Source organism: Bactrocera oleae, chromosome 6, assembly GCF_042242935.1.
Source record: "Bactrocera oleae isolate idBacOlea1 chromosome 6, idBacOlea1, whole genome shotgun sequence".
Taxonomy (NCBI): Eukaryota; Metazoa; Arthropoda; class Insecta; order Diptera; family Tephritidae; genus Bactrocera; species Bactrocera oleae.
In genome coordinates, this window is record NC_091540.1 from 13,815,503 (window position 1) to 13,838,030 (window position 22,528).

General features: G+C 32.5%; 4 protein-coding genes across 4 annotated transcripts; 1 reads left to right on the forward strand and 3 right to left on the reverse strand.

Moving 5' to 3' along the window:
* The first annotated feature begins 4,216 nt into the window (after window positions 1–4,216).
* On the forward strand, window positions 4,217–10,787 carry LOC138857647 (rhoGEF domain-containing protein gxcI). Its single transcript, XM_070110935.1, has 3 exons — window positions 4,217–5,199; window positions 9,439–10,525; window positions 10,590–10,787. Exons 2-3 carry the CDS (start codon window positions 9,530–9,532, stop codon window positions 10,608–10,610), a joined length of 1,017 nt encoding a protein of 338 aa, XP_069967036.1. The 5' UTR covers window positions 4,217–5,199; window positions 9,439–9,529; the 3' UTR covers window positions 10,611–10,787.
* A 319-nt stretch (window positions 10,788–11,106) lies between these two features.
* On the reverse strand, window positions 11,107–12,719 carry Ssk (smooth septate junction protein snakeskin). The gene is made up of 3 exons (XM_014242719.3): window positions 12,497–12,719; window positions 11,760–11,956; window positions 11,107–11,694 (listed from the first exon to the last, which is right to left on the reverse strand). Exons 1-3 carry the CDS (start codon window positions 12,545–12,547, stop codon window positions 11,442–11,444), a joined length of 501 nt encoding a protein of 166 aa, XP_014098194.1. The 5' UTR covers window positions 12,548–12,719; the 3' UTR covers window positions 11,107–11,441.
* Window positions 12,720–13,393: 674 nt separating this feature from the next.
* On the reverse strand, window positions 13,394–15,879 carry LOC106623278 (protein snakeskin). Its single transcript, XM_070110936.1, has 3 exons — window positions 14,370–15,879; window positions 13,945–14,141; window positions 13,394–13,868 (listed from the first exon to the last, which is right to left on the reverse strand). The coding sequence occupies exons 1-3, from the start codon at window positions 14,433–14,435 to the stop codon at window positions 13,607–13,609; spliced, it is 525 nt and encodes a 174-aa protein (XP_069967037.1). The 5' UTR covers window positions 14,436–15,879; the 3' UTR covers window positions 13,394–13,606.
* Window positions 15,880–15,987: 108 nt separating this feature from the next.
* Window positions 15,988–17,777, reverse strand: LOC138855579 (protein snakeskin-like). The gene is made up of 3 exons (XM_036360705.2): window positions 17,618–17,777; window positions 16,695–16,891; window positions 15,988–16,631 (listed from the first exon to the last, which is right to left on the reverse strand). The coding sequence occupies exons 1-3, from the start codon at window positions 17,669–17,671 to the stop codon at window positions 16,355–16,357; spliced, it is 528 nt and encodes a 175-aa protein (XP_036216598.2). The 5' UTR covers window positions 17,672–17,777; the 3' UTR covers window positions 15,988–16,354.
* Between the last annotated feature and the right edge of the window lie 4,751 nt (window positions 17,778–22,528).

Consider the following 22,528-nt stretch of genomic DNA (forward strand, 5'->3'; position numbering starts at 1 on the left):
TGAGTACTAATTTGTAATTCCACAAGAGGGAACATCGAAAAGTATAACTTCGAAAAAGAAAAATACACCACACAATATGCGGAATGCTATAAATAGACACAACGAATATTCCTATATGAAAAATCGTTGCGCATACCTATTTAGATTTATGTTTTCAATTTCTATGATATGACAAATTTATAATTATGAAAAACCTTTTGAATTAAAAATCTGTATTACCGGTAAAAACTCATCAACATTCTCTGCTATTGTCTCGCTGATAATAACCACCTTTAGTTAAAGTTAAAGGATTCAAAAATTTCTAATTTCTATTACTCCAAAATCTACATAAAGCTGTGAATATGTAACTGAATCAGATTGGCTTACAATATCGAAATATATTTTAATAAGAGAAGGAACTATGTTTAAAAACAAGAAAAAACGTTAACTTCCGAAGCTAATTGATTCGGATCGTTCAATTTATAAGGTAGCTATATGATATAGTGATCTGATCTGAACAATTCCTTTGCAGATTGCATTATTACCTTAGACAATAACCCATGCCAAATTTCGTGAAGACATCAAGTCAAATAAAAAAGTTTCGCATACAAGTACTTGATTCGGATCGTTCAATTTGTAAGGTAGATTTATGCTATAGTGGTCCAATATTGACCGTTCCGATAAATGAGTAGCATCTTGAGGAGAAAAGGACGTGTGCAAAATCAATAGCTTAAAAACTGAGGGACTAGTTCGCGTATATACAGACGGACGGACGGACATGGCTAAATCAACTCAGCTCATCATCCTGATCATTTATGTATATATTTTATAGGATCGCCGACGTTTTTTTCTGGGTGTTACAAACTTCGTGGCAAACTTTATATACCCTGTTCAGGGTATAATTATTGTAACCTGAGGTGGCTCCAGAGTAAAATTTTACATAATGTCACTGTATTTTGATGCATTTAAAATTTTCGGCTTATATTAATTCAGAAAATACACTTTTAAAATATTAGTTTGCCAGTGTAATAAGAAAAGTGACAAATACCAAAAATTTTTTATGAGAAAGGTACTTTAAGCTTTGAGTGTTTTAATAATTTTATATGCATTGGATTATTTTATTATTTTAAGGTGTCACAAATAATCGTTATATTATTACTAAAATTGTTATATTGTTACATTCTGCACCATATTGCAAGAACACGATAATCATATTACTCCTTTTAGTTAAGTATATATGCATGTGCATGTCTAAATTTTCAGATGCCTGTCATGTGGTACCAGAGAATGTTGATGAGTAGAGAAGGAGCAAATGTTAGCAGTACTAAAATGTTAATTGCTAAGAAGGAACATCGAAAACGCGCAAATTGGAAAATAAAATTTCACCACAACTATCAGGGTACGAAACGAACTACACCACTCTATAAGCAAAATGTATATACATACATATGCACAGATGTTCTTTGATATGCGCATAAACAAAAATTGAAATAATAAAAACGAAAGAAATTGACTTCTGACAGGAAAATTTAATAATCAGGGAAATAATATTAAAATAGAATTCAAATATCAATTCATAAAAAAGGGTTATAAAAATAAAAAAGGACTATATAATATATGATTGGATTTGAACTTAGGCAAAATATTTTATATTGCCATAAAGAAGTGTGCTATACAAGCAGCACCACAGACGATATTCGAGTAATTTTGTCTAATCTGTAAACTGAAACAGCTATTGTTGCTTCAATGTTCATATGTCTATATGTGAATATTCTTGAAATTGCCTTCCTTCATTCGCATGTCCAAATATATTTGCATATATGTACACATATGTACATATGTATGTCCCTCAATATGTCTTTCGCAAAAAATCAAACATTCGCGCAAGTGACAAAAAAACGTAGACGCACCATCATGGACCAATAATATTCAAGCGAACTCCCGGCTTATTTTCTAAGTATTTCATATTACAACGACAACAAATTCATTCATAAGGAACGTGCGTCTGCTTCAAAGCAAAGTGCGTTCGTTCATAACTCTGCGCCGCGCTATTTTTTCTGTGCGCCTGGTAAACCACATTTGGTTTGCATATAGAATTCCTACGCAAAAGTTTATAAAATAATGAATGAATGAAATGTCTTCGGTAAATTGAAGAAGTTTCAATTTTACAACTGATCCTACCATTCCCCTCGCATTTGTATGTTGCCCACAAGCTGCTGCTTCACAACATTTGCTAAAAATCAGAAATTGAAGAATTTGTCTGGTGTTCCCTTCAGAAAGGAGAATTGGCAACATGACCTCTTAGCGATTTGAAATATTATTTTAATTTTTTTCATATTATGCACTATTTGTGGCATTAAATTATAAAATTTATATAAAATTGCCATTCATATGAAATCATTAACTACTTCTATATATTCTAAGCACCCTCCATATAGTACTTTTATATGTTTACTTATTATCATTATTTCATAGTTTGTCGATTTAGCCCATTTTATCTAAATACGACGCTATGAAAATGCAGCCCAATTGGTAATCGCAATATTTCAAAAGAGCATAAGTCAACTTTCAATAGCAAACCACTGCAAAAAGGACAAACGAGACAACATAGCCGATCGACATTGTCGTAAAATTGTCGATTGAAACAAATTTTGTCAACTCCGCCACGATGTGCAAAATTCGGCGTCAATATGTATGCGAGCTCATATGTATATATGTATGTATGTTTGTCGTCATTTGGTTACTTTCAACAACACAATGTCTGCGCGAACTCGCCGTTATTTCGTTGACTTGCCACTATACACAGAGGCGTTCTAACTGAGGACTCTTAGTATATTATTATGTTGCTTAATTTGTATTGAAAAGTACTGATGCATTTATGAATTATTTTCGTACTATAATATATATTATATATATATATAAATACACATAAACTCATACCTATAATCGTTTTTAAACTAAATTCGATAAATAAAATATATATCTGAAATAATTATGTGGCAGTGCGCCCCAATCCCTCCTTGCCTGCGATCGTTCAACTCGCAAAAAGCAAAAAGTGTGGACAAAAGTCATTGCTTGTGCGGGGCAAGAAGAAGCAAGCATCAGCGTACGTGTACTTATGAATGTATGTGTGATTATCACATTTGTGTAAATACGCATAAATAAGGGAATATGCAATAAACCCAAACATATGAACATATTTTCCGGAAATATATTATAATTATCTCAGGAAGTTAAATATGCTATTAAAGTAATTGAATTATGATATGCTTAGATTCCAATTAATAAAATAAAAATTAAATAAAATTTCAGTTTCATGAGTTTTAGGATTCGAACGTATAGATTCGTATTCGGATTGTGCTTAACCCCTTCCCGCTTACCACCTCAGCCACCACAAAAGTGGAAATGTGGCCGCTTAGCCACCGTTTTATTGTTATCCTTTGTTTAATAAGCAATTGCTCATATAACGCACATACATAAGTTGGAAAAATAGCCTATTAAATGTTTATTTTATTATGAAATCTGGGGTTTTTACCGATAATACAGATTTGTAATTCAGAAGGCTTTTCATAATTATAAATTTGTCATATCATAGAAATTGAAAACATAAATCTAAATAGGTATGCGCAACGTTTTTTCATATAGGAATATTCGTTGTGTCCATTTATAGCATTTCGCACATTGCGTGGTGTATTTTTCTTTTTCGAAGTTATATTTTTCGATGTTCCCTCATCTGGAACTACAAATTAGTACTCAAAAAGTTTTCAGTTAACATTTGCTCCTTCTCTATTCATATACGTTCTCTGGTGGTACATCTCTATATAAAATTGTGGTGTAAATCCAACGCAACTGCGGTTCGATTTTCTCTTCCCCACACGTACTCTTTAAATGGTGTTAAGAGAGTAGAGTATTTACTTATATTGTACTCTTTTTTGTCTACTGAGTTTCGGGCTTACAGTTTCAAAAACTGATCAGCCAGCAAGGAAACATCCACATTTATTGCCACAATAATTTTAACTTATAATCAGAGTAAAACGGTCGAGCATTGTATAGCGCCGGTGCGTTCTTATTTTTTAAAGAATGCGAATAAACGAATGTACGAATAAGTGAAGAGCGGCCGTCCGGTTATCGTTGAGAGAAAAAAGTAGTGACTTATTGTTGTTTCCGACAAAAAATTAGTTAATATAACAGAATAAATATGTAAATTAATATTAAAATAAATTATTGAGGTAAATTTGCAACGCTGGTTTTATATTGTAAATCTATTTGCATATGTGTGGAATCATGTAATTTCATAAATGACGTCGAAATGAGCATTTTATAAGTGCAAAAATAAAAAAAATTTAAAAAAGTAGCAACCAGACACATGTGCATATGCCTGTATACGCATTTGTATATGTACATACGTTACATACATGAAACTGTATCGAAGTGAGTGACTTATGCAAGTTAACGTTTAACTATTAAACTTTTCTGTGTACAGAGGCTTCTCGCTAAAGCATACCCTATAGTACCACATTGTGGATAAGCATGATTTGCAAAGTATAAAAAAAAGGAAGCCTACGAGCTTATATGTAAATAGACATACCAGTGTTACTATTTATTATTGATATATGTAAATATGAATAAATAATTTATATATAAATGCATGTGTACTTATATGGTTTGTATGTATTGCATGTGTGCTTATTATAATTTTTGGTAAAGTCCTCGATAGTCTAATCTGCCCTATATGTACATACATATATATACATATATATAAATAAAATATTTTCGATGTAAAACTCTTTACTGAATTCAACAACAAAACAAAAGAATGAATGAAGTGCTTTGAAATATAAAAGTTTTGGGATAGTGGCAACCTTACAAGCATATCCCTCTTTAGTAGGTACTCTAGACGAACATCTACTGTAAATACATTACAGTTTGTGCCAAATCTCTATTGTCGAAGGGGAAAGAGTGTGAATAATTATGAGAGCCTTTCAGTAAAGATAAATATTAAATACTAACATGTGAAAAGAAATATGCGATAACGTTATTAACAAGGCAAGAAAGTTTATAGGCAGATGTTATAAGCCGAGAGCAGAATGAGAAAATGGTTAAAATAGCTGTGATAGCTGGCAATGGAAATAATAAATCGACACAACACACACGTAGATAGTTAATTTCGAGTCGTCGGGCAACAAAAGTATTAATTGGAGTATCAAAAGCTGCGTGAACGTGAGTAAACAGAATTATAACTTAAGTATGGTAGTGTGTCTACAAACACAAATGCACACATTAATAGCAGCACATTTTTTTATAAAACGCAAACAAATTTAAATTCATGCTTTGGAAGCTGAAATAGGCATTTTCAATTAGATCAGCTGATAAGTTTAAGCTCAAATTATGTGTGTAGAAGTAGTAGTAAAGCGCCGACGATGTCATTGCAAAGAGTGTGTGAGAGCTGGCTTCAATATGAATTACTTATGCGAGCATTTAAGATAATATACAAATGTATATACAGAGAGGGGAGATGACAAAGTTGCCAACCTGATAATTGAGCCACTACTTTAAGTATATTTTGAAATTATAACGTCGCAAAATTGATTTACTGCCATTGTCAGTGCTCAAATTAAGTGTTTTCTTTACTTCAAATATCGAGTAAAAGTTTTCAGCTGACAGATTTCAGCTTTTTAACTGTTTATATGTTCATATTAATACATTATCGAAGACGTCAAAAGTCAATTATTTTGAAAATTTTAAAACTCACCCAGATCCTGAATATATTGAGTGTATTTCAAGGCAGTGAAGAATTCGAAATCGTTCATTTTTGTATATCAAAATTATTTTCAAAAGTTAGCTACTAATGTTGAAAGGTTGAGCGTATTTATCAAGTGACATTAATGGCAATGCTAGAGAAGGCAGCTAACTTTTGTACTCGTAAAAACGAGTTAAAAAGCGAAACTAATACGTCGTTAAGCCATGCGAACAATTAGACAATTGGTAAAAGTATTAAATATTATTAACATAACGGTGCACATAAGCCAACTTGCTGGTTTTAACAAAGTCTTTAATTATATAGATATTTTCTAAAATCTCTGTATTAAACTGCAATTGGAATTGTAACTATTAAGCACGATTTCAGTTTAGCATTTAGGAAATGGTGGATCACGAGTTAACTTAGTATCATTAAGAAAGCAACTCGACGAATAGACATACATTAGGGATGAAAAAATTTTTTTTTGCTTAGCCTGAGGGTAAAATCTGAAGATTATAAAAAAAGAAACTTTTTGGACAAAAAAAAATTTATATATATATTAATAAAATCCACTCAGTTTTAAGGTAAATTTCGAATTAAAATTTTTTTTTGACAAGAAAAAATTATTTTTGGTTTAAACTCTTTACAATTATATAAAAATTACCGAATGTGACAGTTTTTGACTCAAAATTTATTTTAGCGCTTAAGGAAAGCGTTTTTCGTTTCCAAAAACTCCGTTTTTTAAAACTCCAATAATGACCACAAAACATTTTTTTAAGTTGATAACTTTTAATTGCTCCGAAAGAGGACTCACCACAGCTTCTAGAACACTTATCAAACATTTTTAACGAAATAAAAATTTTAACTCGAAAATTTACTTTAAAAGTGAGTGGGCCTCTAGATGTTAAAAAAAATGTTTTTTTGTCCAAAAATTTTCTTTTTTCATAATCTACAGATTTTACCCTCAGGCTAAGCACAGGAAAAATTTTTTTTCGCTCAACCCTAATATACATATATATTAGGTATACCGGTTGAAATATTTTTGTGAAAATGAAATACTAATTTTGAGTGGGAAAGTAAAAAAAATTTATTCAAAGTATTGAACATTGCTATTCACACATATTGATCACCTTTCTGGCAATTTGTGGATATAATGTCAATATAAATGTTCGTCTTTTGAAGCAAAGCAGTCAGACACCTAATTTTCGACTTCTGCGTAGAAATCGAAGTGCTGCTCAGCAACCGGGTGTACCATCGATGAAAACAAATGGTAATCGGCAGGTGCCAAGTCTGATGAATACGGAGGGTGGGGTGGCACCTCCCAGCCAAGCACTTTGATTGCATCCTGAACCGATTTTGCTTTGTGTGCAGGTGCATTGTCGTGTAACAAAATTACTTTGGCGTGTCTTCTGTCCTATTCTGATTGTTTTTTAATGGTTCAAATTAATCATTTGTTGTCTGTAGCGATTAGTATTAACAGTTTCACCAGGTTTTAGATGCTCATAATATACCACAGCCTTCTGATCCCATCAAATAGAGATCATTGTCTTCTTACCGAATCGGTCTGTTTTTACAGTCGATGTTGTTGTCGTTGTCCCGGAATAACCCATGATTTTCTCCGTTAAGTATTCTTAAAATAAATCAATTTTTCATCGCCCGTGACAATTCATCTTTGATTTAATTCATGTGGAACCCATTTTTTTTAACTTTCCAATAGCTTTTAAATGATCTGAAATTGTTTGTTGTGCAACATTTAACATGGCTGCCATTTGCTTTTGACTCAAATTTTGGATCATCAAAATCAGTAAGCCTGAACCATTGAAACCATCTTTTGCATGTTGCTGCTGTTAGAGCATGATCACTATATGTCTCGACAAACATTCAATGCGACCCTGCAGCACTTTTCTCCAAATGGAAACAAAAAATTAATGCTTTTCGCAACTCAACACTTTCCGGTTCAAAATTAGATATATTCAGCACAATGAAATAATATTATGTTGTTTGGTCAATGACTGTAAGGTTATTAAATATGTTTGACAGATGTGATGCCAACCAAACTGAAAAAAATGAGGCTATTTCACAACAAATGTTCGAAACCAACAAATTTGTGTCTTAACGCTCACTTCATATCGGTAAATTATACGTTCATCATACAAGTAAATAGGTGGAGTTTTATCAAGTTAAACTATTGGTATAGATAGATAAAGTTGTGAGCATTGAATCTATTTTGCAAATTTTAGATATTTCATATTTCCAGGTTTTACATCGCAAATCTAATGTACTGTGCGTATGGTTTAATGTGTGTATAATTATGACTGAATAACTCAACACATTGATTGAATTATTCACTTCTTCATATTTAAAAATTTCTTTTAAAAATAACTTCTTGGTTCCGATATGGAATGCATGCAAAATAACCTATAATTAAATATAGACTATAGTTTTGCATATATTTTAGCTGAGCGCATTTCAGTTTATCACATAAAAAACTTAAGGGTTTCATTGGTTGAGTGTATAAACTTTTGTATTTGCTAATAATGCTTCCATATCAGCACAGCGACCATATCAGAAGCAGTTGTGAAGGTTCCCAAAGATATAAGTACATACTCGTACATGTAAATGTGTATGTATGTACATATATGTATAAAATTATCTTAATTATGAGGCAGACAACGACACATATGTACCAGGGTAAGGATTTTGAATTATTCGCATTATTGCTGCTAAACCATTTATGCAATATAAATATTTTCGACCTGTCAAATGGAAATATTTTCAGGACCATAATATAATTGGTGCATACAATTATAATAAATATAAGTATGGAAAAAATGTTCCTAGTCACGTATAGCGGTCTTTATTACTTCTAACTGGTTTGTTTTATACCTCACATATCGAGGGAGATATGTGCATATATCTATAAATGAAGTCAGTTCGATTAGTACAGTGTAGCTGAATTCCAAAAATTAGTGATGTTGTTTCGTAAATTACCTTACAATTACCATTCTTTCACGCTTAACCATTTGACGTGCTTTAAGCATGCCAAAAATCTAGCGGATCAAGTAAAATAGGTACACAAAGGTATACAAAAGGTTTGTATTAATGTCCATAAACTAAATTATACATACATATGTATGTATGTATTTAGACGGATTCATATGAAACCCTTTGTTATCTTCTAGCCTCCTTCATGCCACCCACTTCAAGCATACTTGCTTGCACTGGTATGCCGATATCGTGTCAAGACCCATGCGATATTTTTGTCTATTCAATTTGAAGCTCAGTATTTGTGTTCGTTTTATTTTTGCTTATTGTGTATCACTCATTTGACATGGAACATTCGTTTGGAATTGATAAGCAAAAAGTTTTGATTGATTTTACTACCTCTATTTCTTATACATTTCACAAGAAAGCTGCACAAGCGAATGGAATAGCCGACCAATCGAAAGTCCATTAAGGAGAGAAGACAAGAGACACATTAGAACAATTCATTTACTATTTTATTTGCCATTGTCGTGTTTGTCGTAGAAATAAGGATTCACAAAGAAAGTGTGGTGGCATGGTGTTTTTATCAGTTGAACTAACCAAAAACTAAAGTAAATTATAACTGGCCAGATATGCAGACACATGTATGTGCATATAATCGATTACATACTTAAAATAATAGCGCGCCTATTGCAAATATGTTTTAAGTAATTTATATATTTAAATAATTTCAGATAATCAAATCAGCTATATAATCTGTTTACAAACCTACAATCTATACAAAAATCAGCTTAAAGGCCGGAGGTTATTTATATCATTGTAAAAATGAGCTCCACTAAAGAAATGAAAAACGGCACGAAGACGCAAAAGAAAGCGATTAAGGCTAACAAAAAACAACAACTGAAACAACAGCAACATCAACAACAACTACAATATCAACAGAATTCATCAGTTGCGACAACGGCAACAACATTAGCGCCTCACCCTGCCGCTCAATACAGTGTAAATAAGATAACGGGAAAAACAATCAAGATGACAGTGCCTAATACTAATAATAATAATAACAACAGCATTGTTAAAAACAACAACAACATTAATCAAAAGCTTCCCGATGCTGCAGCACGTGCAGCGAACGCAACACCTTCCGCTATGCAACAACCCGTGGGCTCCATTTTACCTGGATATGAAAATGCTACGAAATTCGAACGATCGAACAGTTTTTCATTACGTGGCAAACTATCTAAATTGATCAATTCAATTACGGGCAGTAAAGAAAATCTTAATAAAATAGATGATGAGAATGCAATTCCGTACAAGTTCACACGCAGTCGCTCAATGATACTATTGCGGCGATCGAATCGTCGTAGTTTAATTGAACCCCAATTAGAACAACTATCTGAGGAGGTTGATCCAACTTCACCGTCATCACCTCGTAAAAACTCTGTAGATATAAGCGGGCAACCATTTGCTGCACCATCATCATCCAATATATCGGAGGTAAATATCACTTTGGATAAGAGTGGCACAACTACAATGATTACACCTCAACGACAGAACTCACAGCCATTGACCTCAACTCCGGTTGAAGAGGGTAGTAATAGTACAGCTTTACAGCGAAAGCCATCATGCCTATCTCTGGCACCTGGCGAAGGAAATGGTGTGCCATTCAATCCAATAGCGAATTTTCAGCGACGCCGTTCCAATACATTATTAGCATCTTTCAAGAGCACCATTGCAACAATAACCGGTGAAAAGAAGAAGGAGAAACTTAATCCGAAGTGGAGTGCGTCCCTACAATCCTTGCAAGCTATAGACAATATGGTAAGCTATGAGAATATGTCTTTCATCGATTACGATAAGTTCAATGGATATGAAAAACAACTAGAAAAACAGCTTTCAACATTAAGTTTGCGCACCGAACAGAATCTACCTATTACACCAATCAGTAGTGTCACAACCCCTTTAAACAATAATAGATCTCCTAATGCTCAGGTGACGGTAGTGCGTCGTCGTAAACCGAGTACCGCTCGTCAATTGGCAGACCGGCGTTGCCATTCGCGTGGTAGCTTTAATTTCGACACCGATTTCGAACACAATTTGGACAAACCGCGCAACGTGTATCGTGATAGTTTAGATTCTCGAAAACTTGAACGGCTGAACGATTTTTCTCGCAACTCTTTTATATTGGATAAAGAAATTGTGGATTGGTTGAATTTGGAAGACGGTTGCCTAAGAAAGCAACGCAGAGAAAAGAGTAAGTGCCAAATGAATGTGGACACCGTGGACTCGTCAGCTGTTCCACAGGTAAGTGTATGCAAACTTTGTAACAATGTATTGTCAAAACGTGTGGGTTCAGCGACAAATCTGAAAAAACTGAAGGATTTTAAAGAAATGATATGAAATTCTGGGGTGATCGTAGAGCGATGTGCTCATTTATTAGACAGTATATAAAAACTGTGTAAAATACATCGATAAACCTAAAAAGGTATTTGAAAGTAATTATATTTAATATTTTTTCATTTGCCCCTGAGACTGCCATACATATTTTTTTTATTCAAAATTAAATAATTTTATTAAAGCTAATGGTAATGCTAGCTATTTGCGCTTGTTCTCACTTAATAGAATTCGTGTTCAATAAATGTTTTGCTGAATTTTTGTAAAATTAATTTGCACTACAGTAACTATTTGATTATGAAATGTAAAGGTTTTGTTGTACAATGCTGATAAACTTTTTCGACTAATGTCCAACTCCTGTGTATTCAATATCCTCAGCCTTGGAATAGTGTATGCAAGCTAATACAGTGTCCAATAAATAAAGAGCACCTTCAATTACACACAGAGCACCCATTGCGATGCCCGTTTGACGCTCAGCATTTACATAGAGAAAGTCCTGATCAGACATATAGCCGCCCCAATAATGTAAAGCCACGCCGCCAATGGCAATCCACATGGCTGTTCCGACCATATTCATCAGTGTGTCTGTCAACTCACTTCAAAAATGTAAGCAAACCATTATTAATTAAATAAGTTGTTTTGAAAGCAAATATTTACAAACCGTTTATGTTTGGTGGTGCCGAAGAAGAAGGCCACTGTGTGCACAGTGGTATAGATTAGAAACCCTACAAATATACCAGAGGCTACGATTTCCGGTGAAGGGCTCTTCTCTTCATTTAAATTCCATGTTCCACTAACGCCCAAAAAAATTCCCTCATCTCCAATACAGTAAAGGATAAGAATAATAATGTTGATCGTCTGTAAACAATATGCAATAAGTTATGAGAGTGATATAAATATATAGTTGATCGATATCAGAATTTATACACTTATTTGCTATATACTCGTACTGTCTAAACGTATTAGAAAGTTTAAAAAGTTTAGTCAGATGCGTCAATTTCATTTAAAAAAACATGCGTAGCCAATTTTATGAGTAATCGTTAAAAGTGCTCTTTTCTATCCTATAAACAAAATAGTTAAAATCTTTTCATAATAATGATAGCAAACTTCAAAAGAATGCTCACTTAGCAATATACCTTTAGTACATACATATTTTTTAATGCACATGAGGGAAATCAACCGTATTTCCAACTAATGATTATTATAGATAACGTTCGTATGACGTCATCTTTGTTTAATTCTGACTAATTCAAGTTAAAAATTCTGCAATGCCATTTTCAAAGCAATTGAAGTTTTAAAAAAAATATTAGAGCGTTTAAACACACTACAATTATTTTGCTAATAGTTTATTAAGCTTTGCTATTGTTTTTTCCAAAAAGCCGTTAGCCTTGTTCTTACCAATTTCAGTGTCTTGATAAACATCGATCCAATCGTTTCCACAGACACCATCTTTTACCTATTAATTGCTTTTCACTTTTCAAAAATTTGTTAATAAATTAAATATAAAAGCTGCAAAAAGACTGTGCTTTTATGTAGAGGTACTTTTATTAATTAAGTAAGAGCCAAATTCTTAATATGCGTTCGATTTCGTTTTGCCGTTGTTCGTTGACTAAATTGTAATTCGATAGCACGTATACACAACAGCGTGCTCTAATGTGTAGTCCCACACACTAAACGATATTTACTTGAAGCTTTTGCAACTGTCCTGATAAGATAACAATATATGGAATGTTAGAGTAAAGAGGTAACAGAAAATATCGAGATAGGCAATACATTTGTTAATGTGATTGTGAAATAATATTTCATTGCGTTTTGTGTAAACATTGTCTTGTTTACTTGAATAAAAAATACTTGAATGAGATAAGTGTTTTCTTCGTTTTCTTGCACGAGTATTTGTTCTGCCAATTTGAACTGTGATGATTTCAGTTTAAGTTCGTTATATTATATTATTTAAGCAATATATATTACTTATTTATGGCCCGATTATACGTCGAGTCAACAGTCTCTCTGTGCGTCTATATACGCAATAGCTGGAGTAAAAATATTAGGTATCTTCACAGAACTCAATATTCAAGTTTGCTCAATATGGTTGCACTGAACGTCAAGCGTGAGCTGCGTGTCTTATCTAAATGGATTTTGATTCAAGTGTATTTATAATACATTAAAAACTTTGAAAGTATTGTATTTCATTACTTTTGAAATCGGAAACTAAAAGGAGATTTAGAAAATTTGTATGATAACTGTTTATTTGTTGCTCAAATTATTAAATATATAAATAAATTATCCACGACAAAATATTTAAAAAAATTATTTTATTTAAAATTATTTTATTTATTAAATTATATTATTTATTTTACAGTAATATCTTTCTTATTGTTTTTATTTAATTTTTTTCAATATATGATGTATTTCCTTCAAATAGTATTTATAATATAATTGTGGAATACTTGCTAACAGTTATATATTTTGAATGTGAAAGTTTTCAAGTTTAGTGACGTAGCCTCTTATTTATTCCAACGTATACTGCCTTATGACGGCATACTCTATGGGGCCTTTATAGTAGAGAGCGCATCCCAAAATAGTATCCACTATATAAAGAGCACCCTGTGCAACACACAATGTTCCCATTGTTAAACCAACTCTACGTTCACTGCTGGCATATGCAAAACTACCATCGGTCATGTAACCAAACCAGAAATTTATTGCTATCCCACCTGCTGTTAACCACAATACGGCTCCAACCGTATTCATAAGAATGTCAGTTAAATCTCTATTGAAAAAATACAAGTATATACAGATATACATATATTAGAAATATAATATTAATTTAAAGGGCAATTACGAACCGTTTATTTGTGTTACCTCCGAAACAGTATCCGATAATAACTACAGCTGTATATATAACAAATCCAACAAAGATACCAGAAGCAAGCATTTCGAGGGAAGCACTATGCTTTTCCTGCAAGTTCCAATTGCCACCGATACCCAAGAAATCGCCGCCATTTCCCGTGCGATATAAAACCAGTACGCCTACGTTATTGAGCTAAAAACGGGAGCATATGCATTAAGTGGTAAGGTTAATTGATCTCGACTTTTGATTTGAGTGAGATAATTTATTTATTGTGCCAAGGTATCGAGAAATTTAATTTAAACGATCGGTTTAGTTATCACATTATTTCAAATAGCATTTATTATTTATTTACAAACGTGTATTATATATTTGTTTACCGCAAGCGATCGCTAAATTATCAGTACGCTTTTGTTGGTTTACCAATTTCAGTATTTTTAAACATATTGAGACAATTGTCTCGTAAGAAACCATTTTTGAACGATCCATTTGCCAAACAAGCTTTCGAAATTCCTCTTTATCAAGGCGTTAACTTTTATCGCGTTCGCTTCGTAAATGAGCAGCCATCGACTAAACGCTTTACTCGTGTTAGCAAAAGTATCGTCACCGTTAAATGTGTACGAACGATAAGTTATGAAAAAAAAATTCGTGTATGATTTGTTGATTCGTTGCTTGTCCGCTACGATTAGATAAAAAATACATTCAAGCCACAGTAACAATACTTTACATATAACGTTCATATATAGATATGGTGTATGTATATACATTGTTCACAAAATTCATTGTATGTAGGTAGTAAATTGTCCATACACATTAAAAAGACGGTTGAAAACTTTGAAAATGATGATTCAGTTTTTAATAGTTCAAAACATAAATGCCAATTGCTTGTCCGTTAGTTAAAAAAATGCCTACATACGTTACTAAAATGATATTGAGGGCATTAAAGTTCAATAAGAAATGCTCGCCTCAAATTGATCAAGCAGTTTTAGCACCCGCAAATAAATGAATAAATACGACAAGTTTTGAATATTATTAGCACGAACATACGCGTATGTACATGTGTACACTACACTAGAGTGAGCGAGCAGGCGATTTTTAAGGCGAAGTTTATCTGCTGGTGTTCATAAAAATTTCTTCGTCAGTTTTTGAGTTATAAGAATGAAATTGAATACATAGGCGCATTTTGATATTTTATTGATTATTTGGCGGTATTGGCCAGATCGGACAACTATATCACATATCTCCCATACAAACGATTATTCAATTATTTTATTTACCGATAACCTGCCTTTAATTAAAAAACTAAGAGCTCGTAATTTTGCAGAATAGTCCTCTGTTATTATATATACTTAACAATGACAGTGAAAATAAAGATAATCGGACAACTATGTAAAACATATAAATTTCGCATAACTCAAAAACTAACGAAGAATTTTTTATATATATTATATAAACTTCGCCTTAAAAATCGCTGGTTTGAAATCGGTTTTGGAACCATGTTCTCCTAGGCAAAATTGTTTAGAATGAACCGGAGCAAATTTCTCGCATACGCGCTTTTTCCGTTTTTTTGACTCCCTGTAAATCAACCCGCTCTAATACACACATAACACACTGACACATGACAGTTGTAGAAAACGCGAATTACTGTAGCTCAATTGAAATTTGTCGCCGCTAAATGAACTGAAGTGTCATTATTTTCAAAGCGAGTCTAACTATTAGCATACTAAAACTACGCGCAATGCTGACTTTACAAATACAAATCATTACGGATTTCTCTCCCAGTGTCTATGGTACAGGCATACATAACATAGGAGTAGTTTGTGTATGCGTGTCTGTGTTTGCGTTAACAGCGATGGAGACGAATTTTTACATACTACACCCGGCCATTAAATAGTGTTTCGGTTTGCTTTGTCGATTAAAACATGCATGTCTGTGTTTATATTGAAGGGGTATCAAATCTAGACTTAATGGTATTTATAGAGACACTAACTATCAGCACACTTACTCACATAATTACTGGTGTTACAGAGAGGTCAACAAGTTTAGATGTGTGTAGTTTCTGTATTAAATTTATTAAAATTATGTTTGAAATGTTTGGCGAATAAAGTAAAAAAGTGTTGTACATATTATGGAATACTGGAAACGCAAGCCGCACAGCTTGCATGTACTATTACGTAATTGTTACTTATTAATATGGCATTAGAGCTACAATGCAGTTAAAGAAAAGGTCTTGACATTTCAGTACTCCGATTCGAAATATTTAAAGAAAAGGGATGATGAATAATTAAATATTGGTATAGATATCAGTAGCTGCAAATATTTTTTCAAATTTGTCAGTTTTATACAAGTTTGTTGTCAACATATAATTAATTTTTGCACAAATATGCCTTAAAAATCATTTAGAAGAACTAACGCGCCACACCAGTATATTCAGTGTCGCCCTTCGAGTAGTGTAGGCAACTCATTACTGTGTCCACCAAATATAAAGCTGCCTCAAGTATGCAGAGCGATCCCATTATAATGCCAACAAGCTTGTCACTACCCGCACTAACTGGTATATTCTGAACACCCAAGTAAGAGTAGTCGCTTGTATTCATATAACCGACCCAATAGTGTAGAGCAATGCCACCAACTAGAGCCCACAAGAAGGTGCCGACCACATTCATCATGGTGTCTGTGAGTTCGCTGCAAATAAACGTGTGAGACGTGATTGCCATTATAGTTTTTCCATACAAATTTTAAACATACTGTCTGTATTTGTTGGGTCCAAAGAAGTATGCAATTGTGTGTACGCCCGTATAAACAATGAAACCAATGAAAATGCCGGAAGCGAATATTTCACAACCTGCGCTCTTCTCTTCCCAAAGATTCCATGTGCCACCCACACCCAGGAATTTGCCTCCAGCGCCAATCCGATAAATTATAAGGATAGCTAAATTAAGAATCTGCAAATTAAGTAAATATTTGAAAAATTGTTATTTACTGCTTAACAGTAAAAATAAAAGTTACAGTAACGGTTACACATACCATACATACATACAAACATATGTACACATATGATCCATACGAATGTATGTATGTATGGAAATTATTATGATCTGGTCTAGTCATATTAATTATATGTAATGCTTTTTGTATAATTTTCTAAGCTTAAGAATATTTTAGTATAGGTAAACATGTTTAAAACTTAGCCACTCCCTGTCGTTGTAAATGCGTTTATACATTCGAAGAACCAATACATTTGTATGCACATGGAACAACGCTCTGTGAGTAACGATAAGGCAAAAGCATATCGAAATTCAACAGAAAAACTGTGTTATGTTTATGAGTAAACCCTTCTATATTTCCCAATATTAAAATAGCTTTTGCTTGTCAGATAAGCATTTATAAGTAAGTTAAGGCGACCAAACTATAACAGGATATGTAAAAATTTGTTCAAAAAATTTTAATTTTACTTCAATTATATTTTTATTAAAATTTTAACGACTGCCAACAAGTTATTTATGATTTTTTAATATTTTATATTATTATATTTACACATATCGCACAGCACTACGTTGAGTGACTAAGTTATAGAAACACTAATTTCTTTTGTTTAACCAAAATCGCACACTGCTCTTTTCGCCTTAATTATGTATGTCCAAAACTTATTGCTCTAAGCCAAAACATACCAATTTCAATGCTTTAATCACAATTGAAAATATCCAAATCCAAGACCATTCCATTTTAAATAACAGTTAATTAGTTTTGAAGCAAGTCAATAAAAACCTTTTAAAATACTTTTGTTCGTTTGCGCTCGTATGTAGTCGTTCGTTAACTAAAATTGAAACGATTTTAAACATCGAAAAGGCAAGCAACAGGAAAATAATGAGCTTTTGCAATCGCACTGATAAGATAAAACGATGTCACATATGTACATATGTACATAGAAATATGTATGTGTAACAAGTGCCGCTTTCAGGTGGGTGTTATGGGTAGAATGTTATCATGCAATTGTGTGTGCAAGAACCTCGTATTTGTTAACTATTTCAATTTTTACTTTTCTAAGCTTTTACTATGCAATGAGCAATGCTTAGCGCCAATTTAAGGTTCCATTTGCTTGATTGTTGAATTTTTAAATATCTTGTCTGCAATTTATAAACTCTTAGAATGTCTTGGGAACCATTAACGCTAGAATGTACAAACTATTCGAATACATTTTTTCCGAAGTAAAATCAGTATTTTAATAAACACATATCCAAATATAGTTTATATATATATTTATACGAGTATAGCTTATATAAGTATATATATATTTGGGTGGAGCGAAAACAATTTTTTTTTTAACATCTGCCTCTAGACCCCCACTCACTTTAAATTAAAGTTTCGAGTTAAAATTTTTATTTCATAAAAAAGTTATGATAAGTGTTCTAGAAGCTGTGTAGAGTCCCCTTTCTGCCCAATTAAAAGTTATCAACTTAAAAAAAATTTTTGTGGTCATTATTGGAATTTTAAAAAAAAGTCATAAACGACAACATGCTTTCCTCAAACGTTAAAATAAATTTTAAGTCAAAAACCGTCAAATTCGATAGTTCTTATATAAATGGGAAGAGTTTAAACTAAAAAAAAAAATTGTTTTCCAAAAATTGTCTTATTTTATAATCTACAAATTTGACCTTCAGGCTAATCAAAAAAAATTATATTTTTCGCTTCAACCTAATATATATTTATATACTTATATTTAGTTTATATATATATTTATATATGTTTCTCTATAATGACTCTAATGGCGTGAACAGTACGGTATTATGGGTCATTGGAAGTCAAGGTCAGAATAATACTTCTGTGGAATTATCATATGAACAGATTTTGGCTACGATGCTGATATATATATATAGAATCGACTTGTATTCTGAAGTTTATTGTTCTGAAACTCTACACCAATTTAAACGTAATTTTAAAGTGAACTCTTGGAATATGTAACTCTTAATTCAAAAATCTCTTTGCTCAAATATGTTTTTTTAGAAACCACTTTCAGAGTTTTTATTGTTGTGATGTCATTATTGTACATTGTCTCATAGTCATTTATATATATGTATACAAACATATATTATTTTATTATAAATTTTTTTCAATTTGATCGTTGATACTGTGCTACTTTGTATAGGCAAATTTCTCAGAGCGCGCTTAATGGCTCGCTTGTTGGTGTGAGAACAGTGCCTGAGCAAAGTCTCAGAAGCAGTAAAAAGGCTGGTTTTTATGTAGATACGTATATATGTGTATTTACTCGTACGCAATTTAAATTTACATGTGTATGCATGTTAAGTCATTTTGGCTTGGCTCGTTAGATGATGAGTCATTTCAAATCGAGTGCCTGCATTGAATGAGAATAATTAAGAATAGGTTAAATTATACGTAATTAACAAATTATATTTGTTGTATTTGTTATTATATTGCCAAATTGTATTGAATATTAGCAGATTTGCCGAAAGGTAGGTACAAACTCGGTACGATGTAAACACCAAATATTGGCATTGCTAATGAGTCAGGAGCATATATAAGTATATGTATGTATATATAGCGATTATTTTTGCATAGCAATTAATTTTTTTAATATTTATTGAAAATGATAAATCGCTTCCGTTGTCATTCCAAACTTCAAATGTTAATATTGACGCGGCGGCTTTAGTGCCGTCACACCACCTACGCTCTTTAATGATTCTCTTCAACATACAAAGTATATACGCACAGTGGGTTTCAAAGCTTGAAAATTTATTAAGTTCTTTTAAGATTTAATATATCAGTATTAGAGCCACTTTTTTAATGGCATAAAAAGTAGATTTTCATTTGAAAAAAAAATTATTGATTTTATTTAACCTGACAAAATTTCTTTCCGCGATACACACATTACTTTATTTAATGTTTCTTTAAATGTTCCCGCTCAAATTCAAATTAACGAATTCTGCGCGCATGTGTATTGACAAACACACACTTATATGTTACATACATAAATACGATATGTTTCGTGAGCGTGAGTCATTTTATTAGCGTGCTTCGCCAAGTTTGGTTGTCATATTTTATTTCTGGCTTTACTAATTATACACCCGCAACATTTTTCACAAAGTATAACAATTTTGTTAACATTCACGAATTCAGATAAACAGTTATACATATAGGCATATCAAGTATACGTACCGTTAATCTGTTATCTTTACAAACTCGATAAAACTGTGTACTCGCTAACAAGCTTTTACAATTATTGATAATTTAATCAGATATTCATAACAGAAGATATAGAGAAATGTCTGTTCTCATGTTTTCTGTTCCAGGTGATTTTACAATTCTTTATCCTGATCAAGATGAGACATATTTGATGAAATTTGTTAAAAAAGCTACCTTGAATCCAGTAAGGTGCCTTCCCCATCCACACAAAAGCGTACCTACTTATATACTTACGAAATCTATAAATATAGCCTGTTTTTATACGTTTACAACATGTTGCTACAGAGTATAAAAGCTTTGTTCATTTAACGAAAACCTATAAATTATCATAACTAAACACTTAATTAAGATATAGAACTGTAATTTGACTCAGGGAATTGTAGTAGCAAGCGGCACCTATGGGCTAAAAATTTTGAAAAAATGGAAGTGACCAAATTCACTCAATACAAATCACTTAAGCCCCCCTACTCTAAAAATTGATGAAATCTGATGATAGCCCAGCCCACTCTCCATATAACGGTACTGTTAAAAATTACTTAAAGCGCAATAAATCAATGACTAAATACGCCAAAGACATTAAATTTTACCCCGAGATCTGAATCTTTCACTTTCCAGTATGCAAATCAAGTTTTACACGAATAATGCCCTTATGACCAAAAATTTTCCAAATCGATCTGAAACTGTTCAAGCTATTAGGTACCGAATATGTGGAACCCAGTTCCTATAGTTGACTTTTTGCCAAAAATGCGTTGAATAGGGTCAATACTTCTCTTAACTAGCCATATACCTAATACAAAGATTTTTGAACTTTCTGGTGAATTCATACCGCATATATCGGCCAATATGTGAGTTATCTCAATGAAAATGAGAGACCGGGTTTTACTCATAACAGTATATATTCGTGCCAAAAAAGGATAAAATTGGGCGAAACCTTGACCCAGCCCCCATATAACTAATATTAGGATTATCATTAGCTGACTTTACTCCATATGATTGGTGATGGTATGTGAGGTACTTTAATGAAACCCTGGGAGAATTTTATTAGTCTGCGGCAAGTGGTATTGGCAAAAATTGATAAACTCGGGTCAGTACTACTCCCAAATCTCATATACTACTTATAATGATTTTCGTTTTTCTAACAAGTTGTATTTGGAATATGTCGTTTAGTGTGTAAGTTATATACTTAAAAAATTACTGGAAAATATGTTCTCAAGTATATCTCAGCAATGTTCAAATTAGTGCAATCAGGCCGAAATATACCCCATAACATGATTTCCGTCTTTCCACCTGACTTTAAAATGTTCAGGTTGGTGAAAATATAATATTTTAATGAAATTAACTGGACAAGTTTTCTTAAAAATTATGTGGTTTAGCACTGAATTACAATGTAATTGGTCTAGTCCTTGGTCTAAACCTCACATCCCTAATAAAATGAATTCCGATTTTCTGGTTGACGTTTTCCACATCAGCGCAATGTATTAAATTTATTAATATCACATACATGTGGTATTATTTAATTTGAAGGTGTTTTTCATATGCATAAAATGTTCGGTTACACTCGAACTTAGCACTTACTTGTTAAACTTGCTATATTGAATATTACGTTTCGGCAGAATATTTTCTGCCTTACTTGTAGATGTTATTTTGCTGATTATAAGCAGTAAAAAATATCTAATCCTCTCTGTTTTCTATTGCACAATTTTCACAGATTTTGTTTTGATTCTCAATTCTCTTGACTGTGTCTTTTCAGATTGCGCCACATCGCATTTCTGGTGTATTATTTGTTTTTATTAATTTGGTATTTTCCTTTCTCATTGTTGTTGTTGTGTCGTAAGCTTTTGTGAATGAAAGCCGCATGTGTTTACACACGAGCACATTGCACGAGAACTTTGCAAGGGTAAGCGCGCTCCAAAGCTACGACAGAGAAATAGCAAGCATTAAAGAGAGTACAATACGTAAACGCAGTTACTGTTTGTTATGCAAAAATTGTAGCCAAGAGCGGCAGAATACAATATTACGTTTTCCAGCAGACGACTTATCTATAGTTATAATTTTTGGCAGTCATCTGTTTGTGTCGACTACGTCATACTATCAAACATTTATGAGAACTGTACAGCAAGAGAGCACTGTGTTTTCATTTTATTTTTATGTGCGATTTTCACCAAATAAACAATATATAATATTCAATCATTTGAACTGTGGTGACTATGTAAATCCAAATCTGATCGGCAGTACCGCCAGTTTTTATTATATTAAATAAAGTTCTATCAATAGTGATTTAAGATGGATAATTTGGAATATTAGGCACGTCCCTCAAATGAAATAAAAGTGCACTTTCTTATCACTGCCAGTGATCATAGGTTAGCTATTAGGTAGGCTAT

Bases quoted from the DNA above. Each gene is read 5' to 3' on its own strand.
- LOC138855579 (XM_036360705.2), bottom strand. From the start codon at position 17,671: ATGGAATGGTCTTGGATTTGGATATTTTCAATTGTGATTAAAGCATTG. The intron at 16,892-17,617 runs GTATGTTTTGGC...CTTAATTTGCAG, and splicing joins TGATTAAAGCATTGAAATTG to ATTCTTAATTTAGCTATCCT. The intron at 16,632-16,694 runs GTATGTTTAAAA...GTTTATTTGCAG, and splicing joins GGACCCAACAAATACAGACA to CGAACTCACAGACACCATGA.
- LOC106623278 (XM_070110936.1), bottom strand. From the start codon at position 14,435: ATGGATCGTTCAAAAATGGTTTCTTACGAGACAATTGTCTCAATATGT. The intron at 14,142-14,369 runs GTAAACCAACAA...TCCCGTTTTTAG, and splicing joins GTTTAAAAATACTGAAATTG to CTCAATAACGTAGGCGTACT. The intron at 13,869-13,944 runs GTTCGTAATTGC...TTTTTTCAATAG, and splicing joins GGAGGTAACACAAATAAACG to AGATTTAACTGACATTCTTA.
- Ssk (XM_014242719.3), bottom strand. From the start codon at position 12,547: ATGGTGTCTGTGGAAACGATTGGATCGATGTTTATCAAGACACTGAAA. The intron at 11,957-12,496 runs GTAAGAACAAGG...TATTGTTTACAG, and splicing joins TTATCAAGACACTGAAATTG to ACGATCAACATTATTATTCT. The intron at 11,695-11,759 runs GTTTGTAAATAT...ACATTTTTGAAG, and splicing joins GGCACCACCAAACATAAACG to TGAGTTGACAGACACACTGA.
- LOC138857647 (XM_070110935.1), top strand. From the start codon at position 9,530: ATGAGCTCCACTAAAGAAATGAAAAACGGCACGAAGACGCAAAAGAAA. The intron at 10,526-10,589 runs GTAAGCTATGAG...AAAAACAACTAG, and splicing joins TGCAAGCTATAGACAATATG to AAAAACAGCTTTCAACATTA.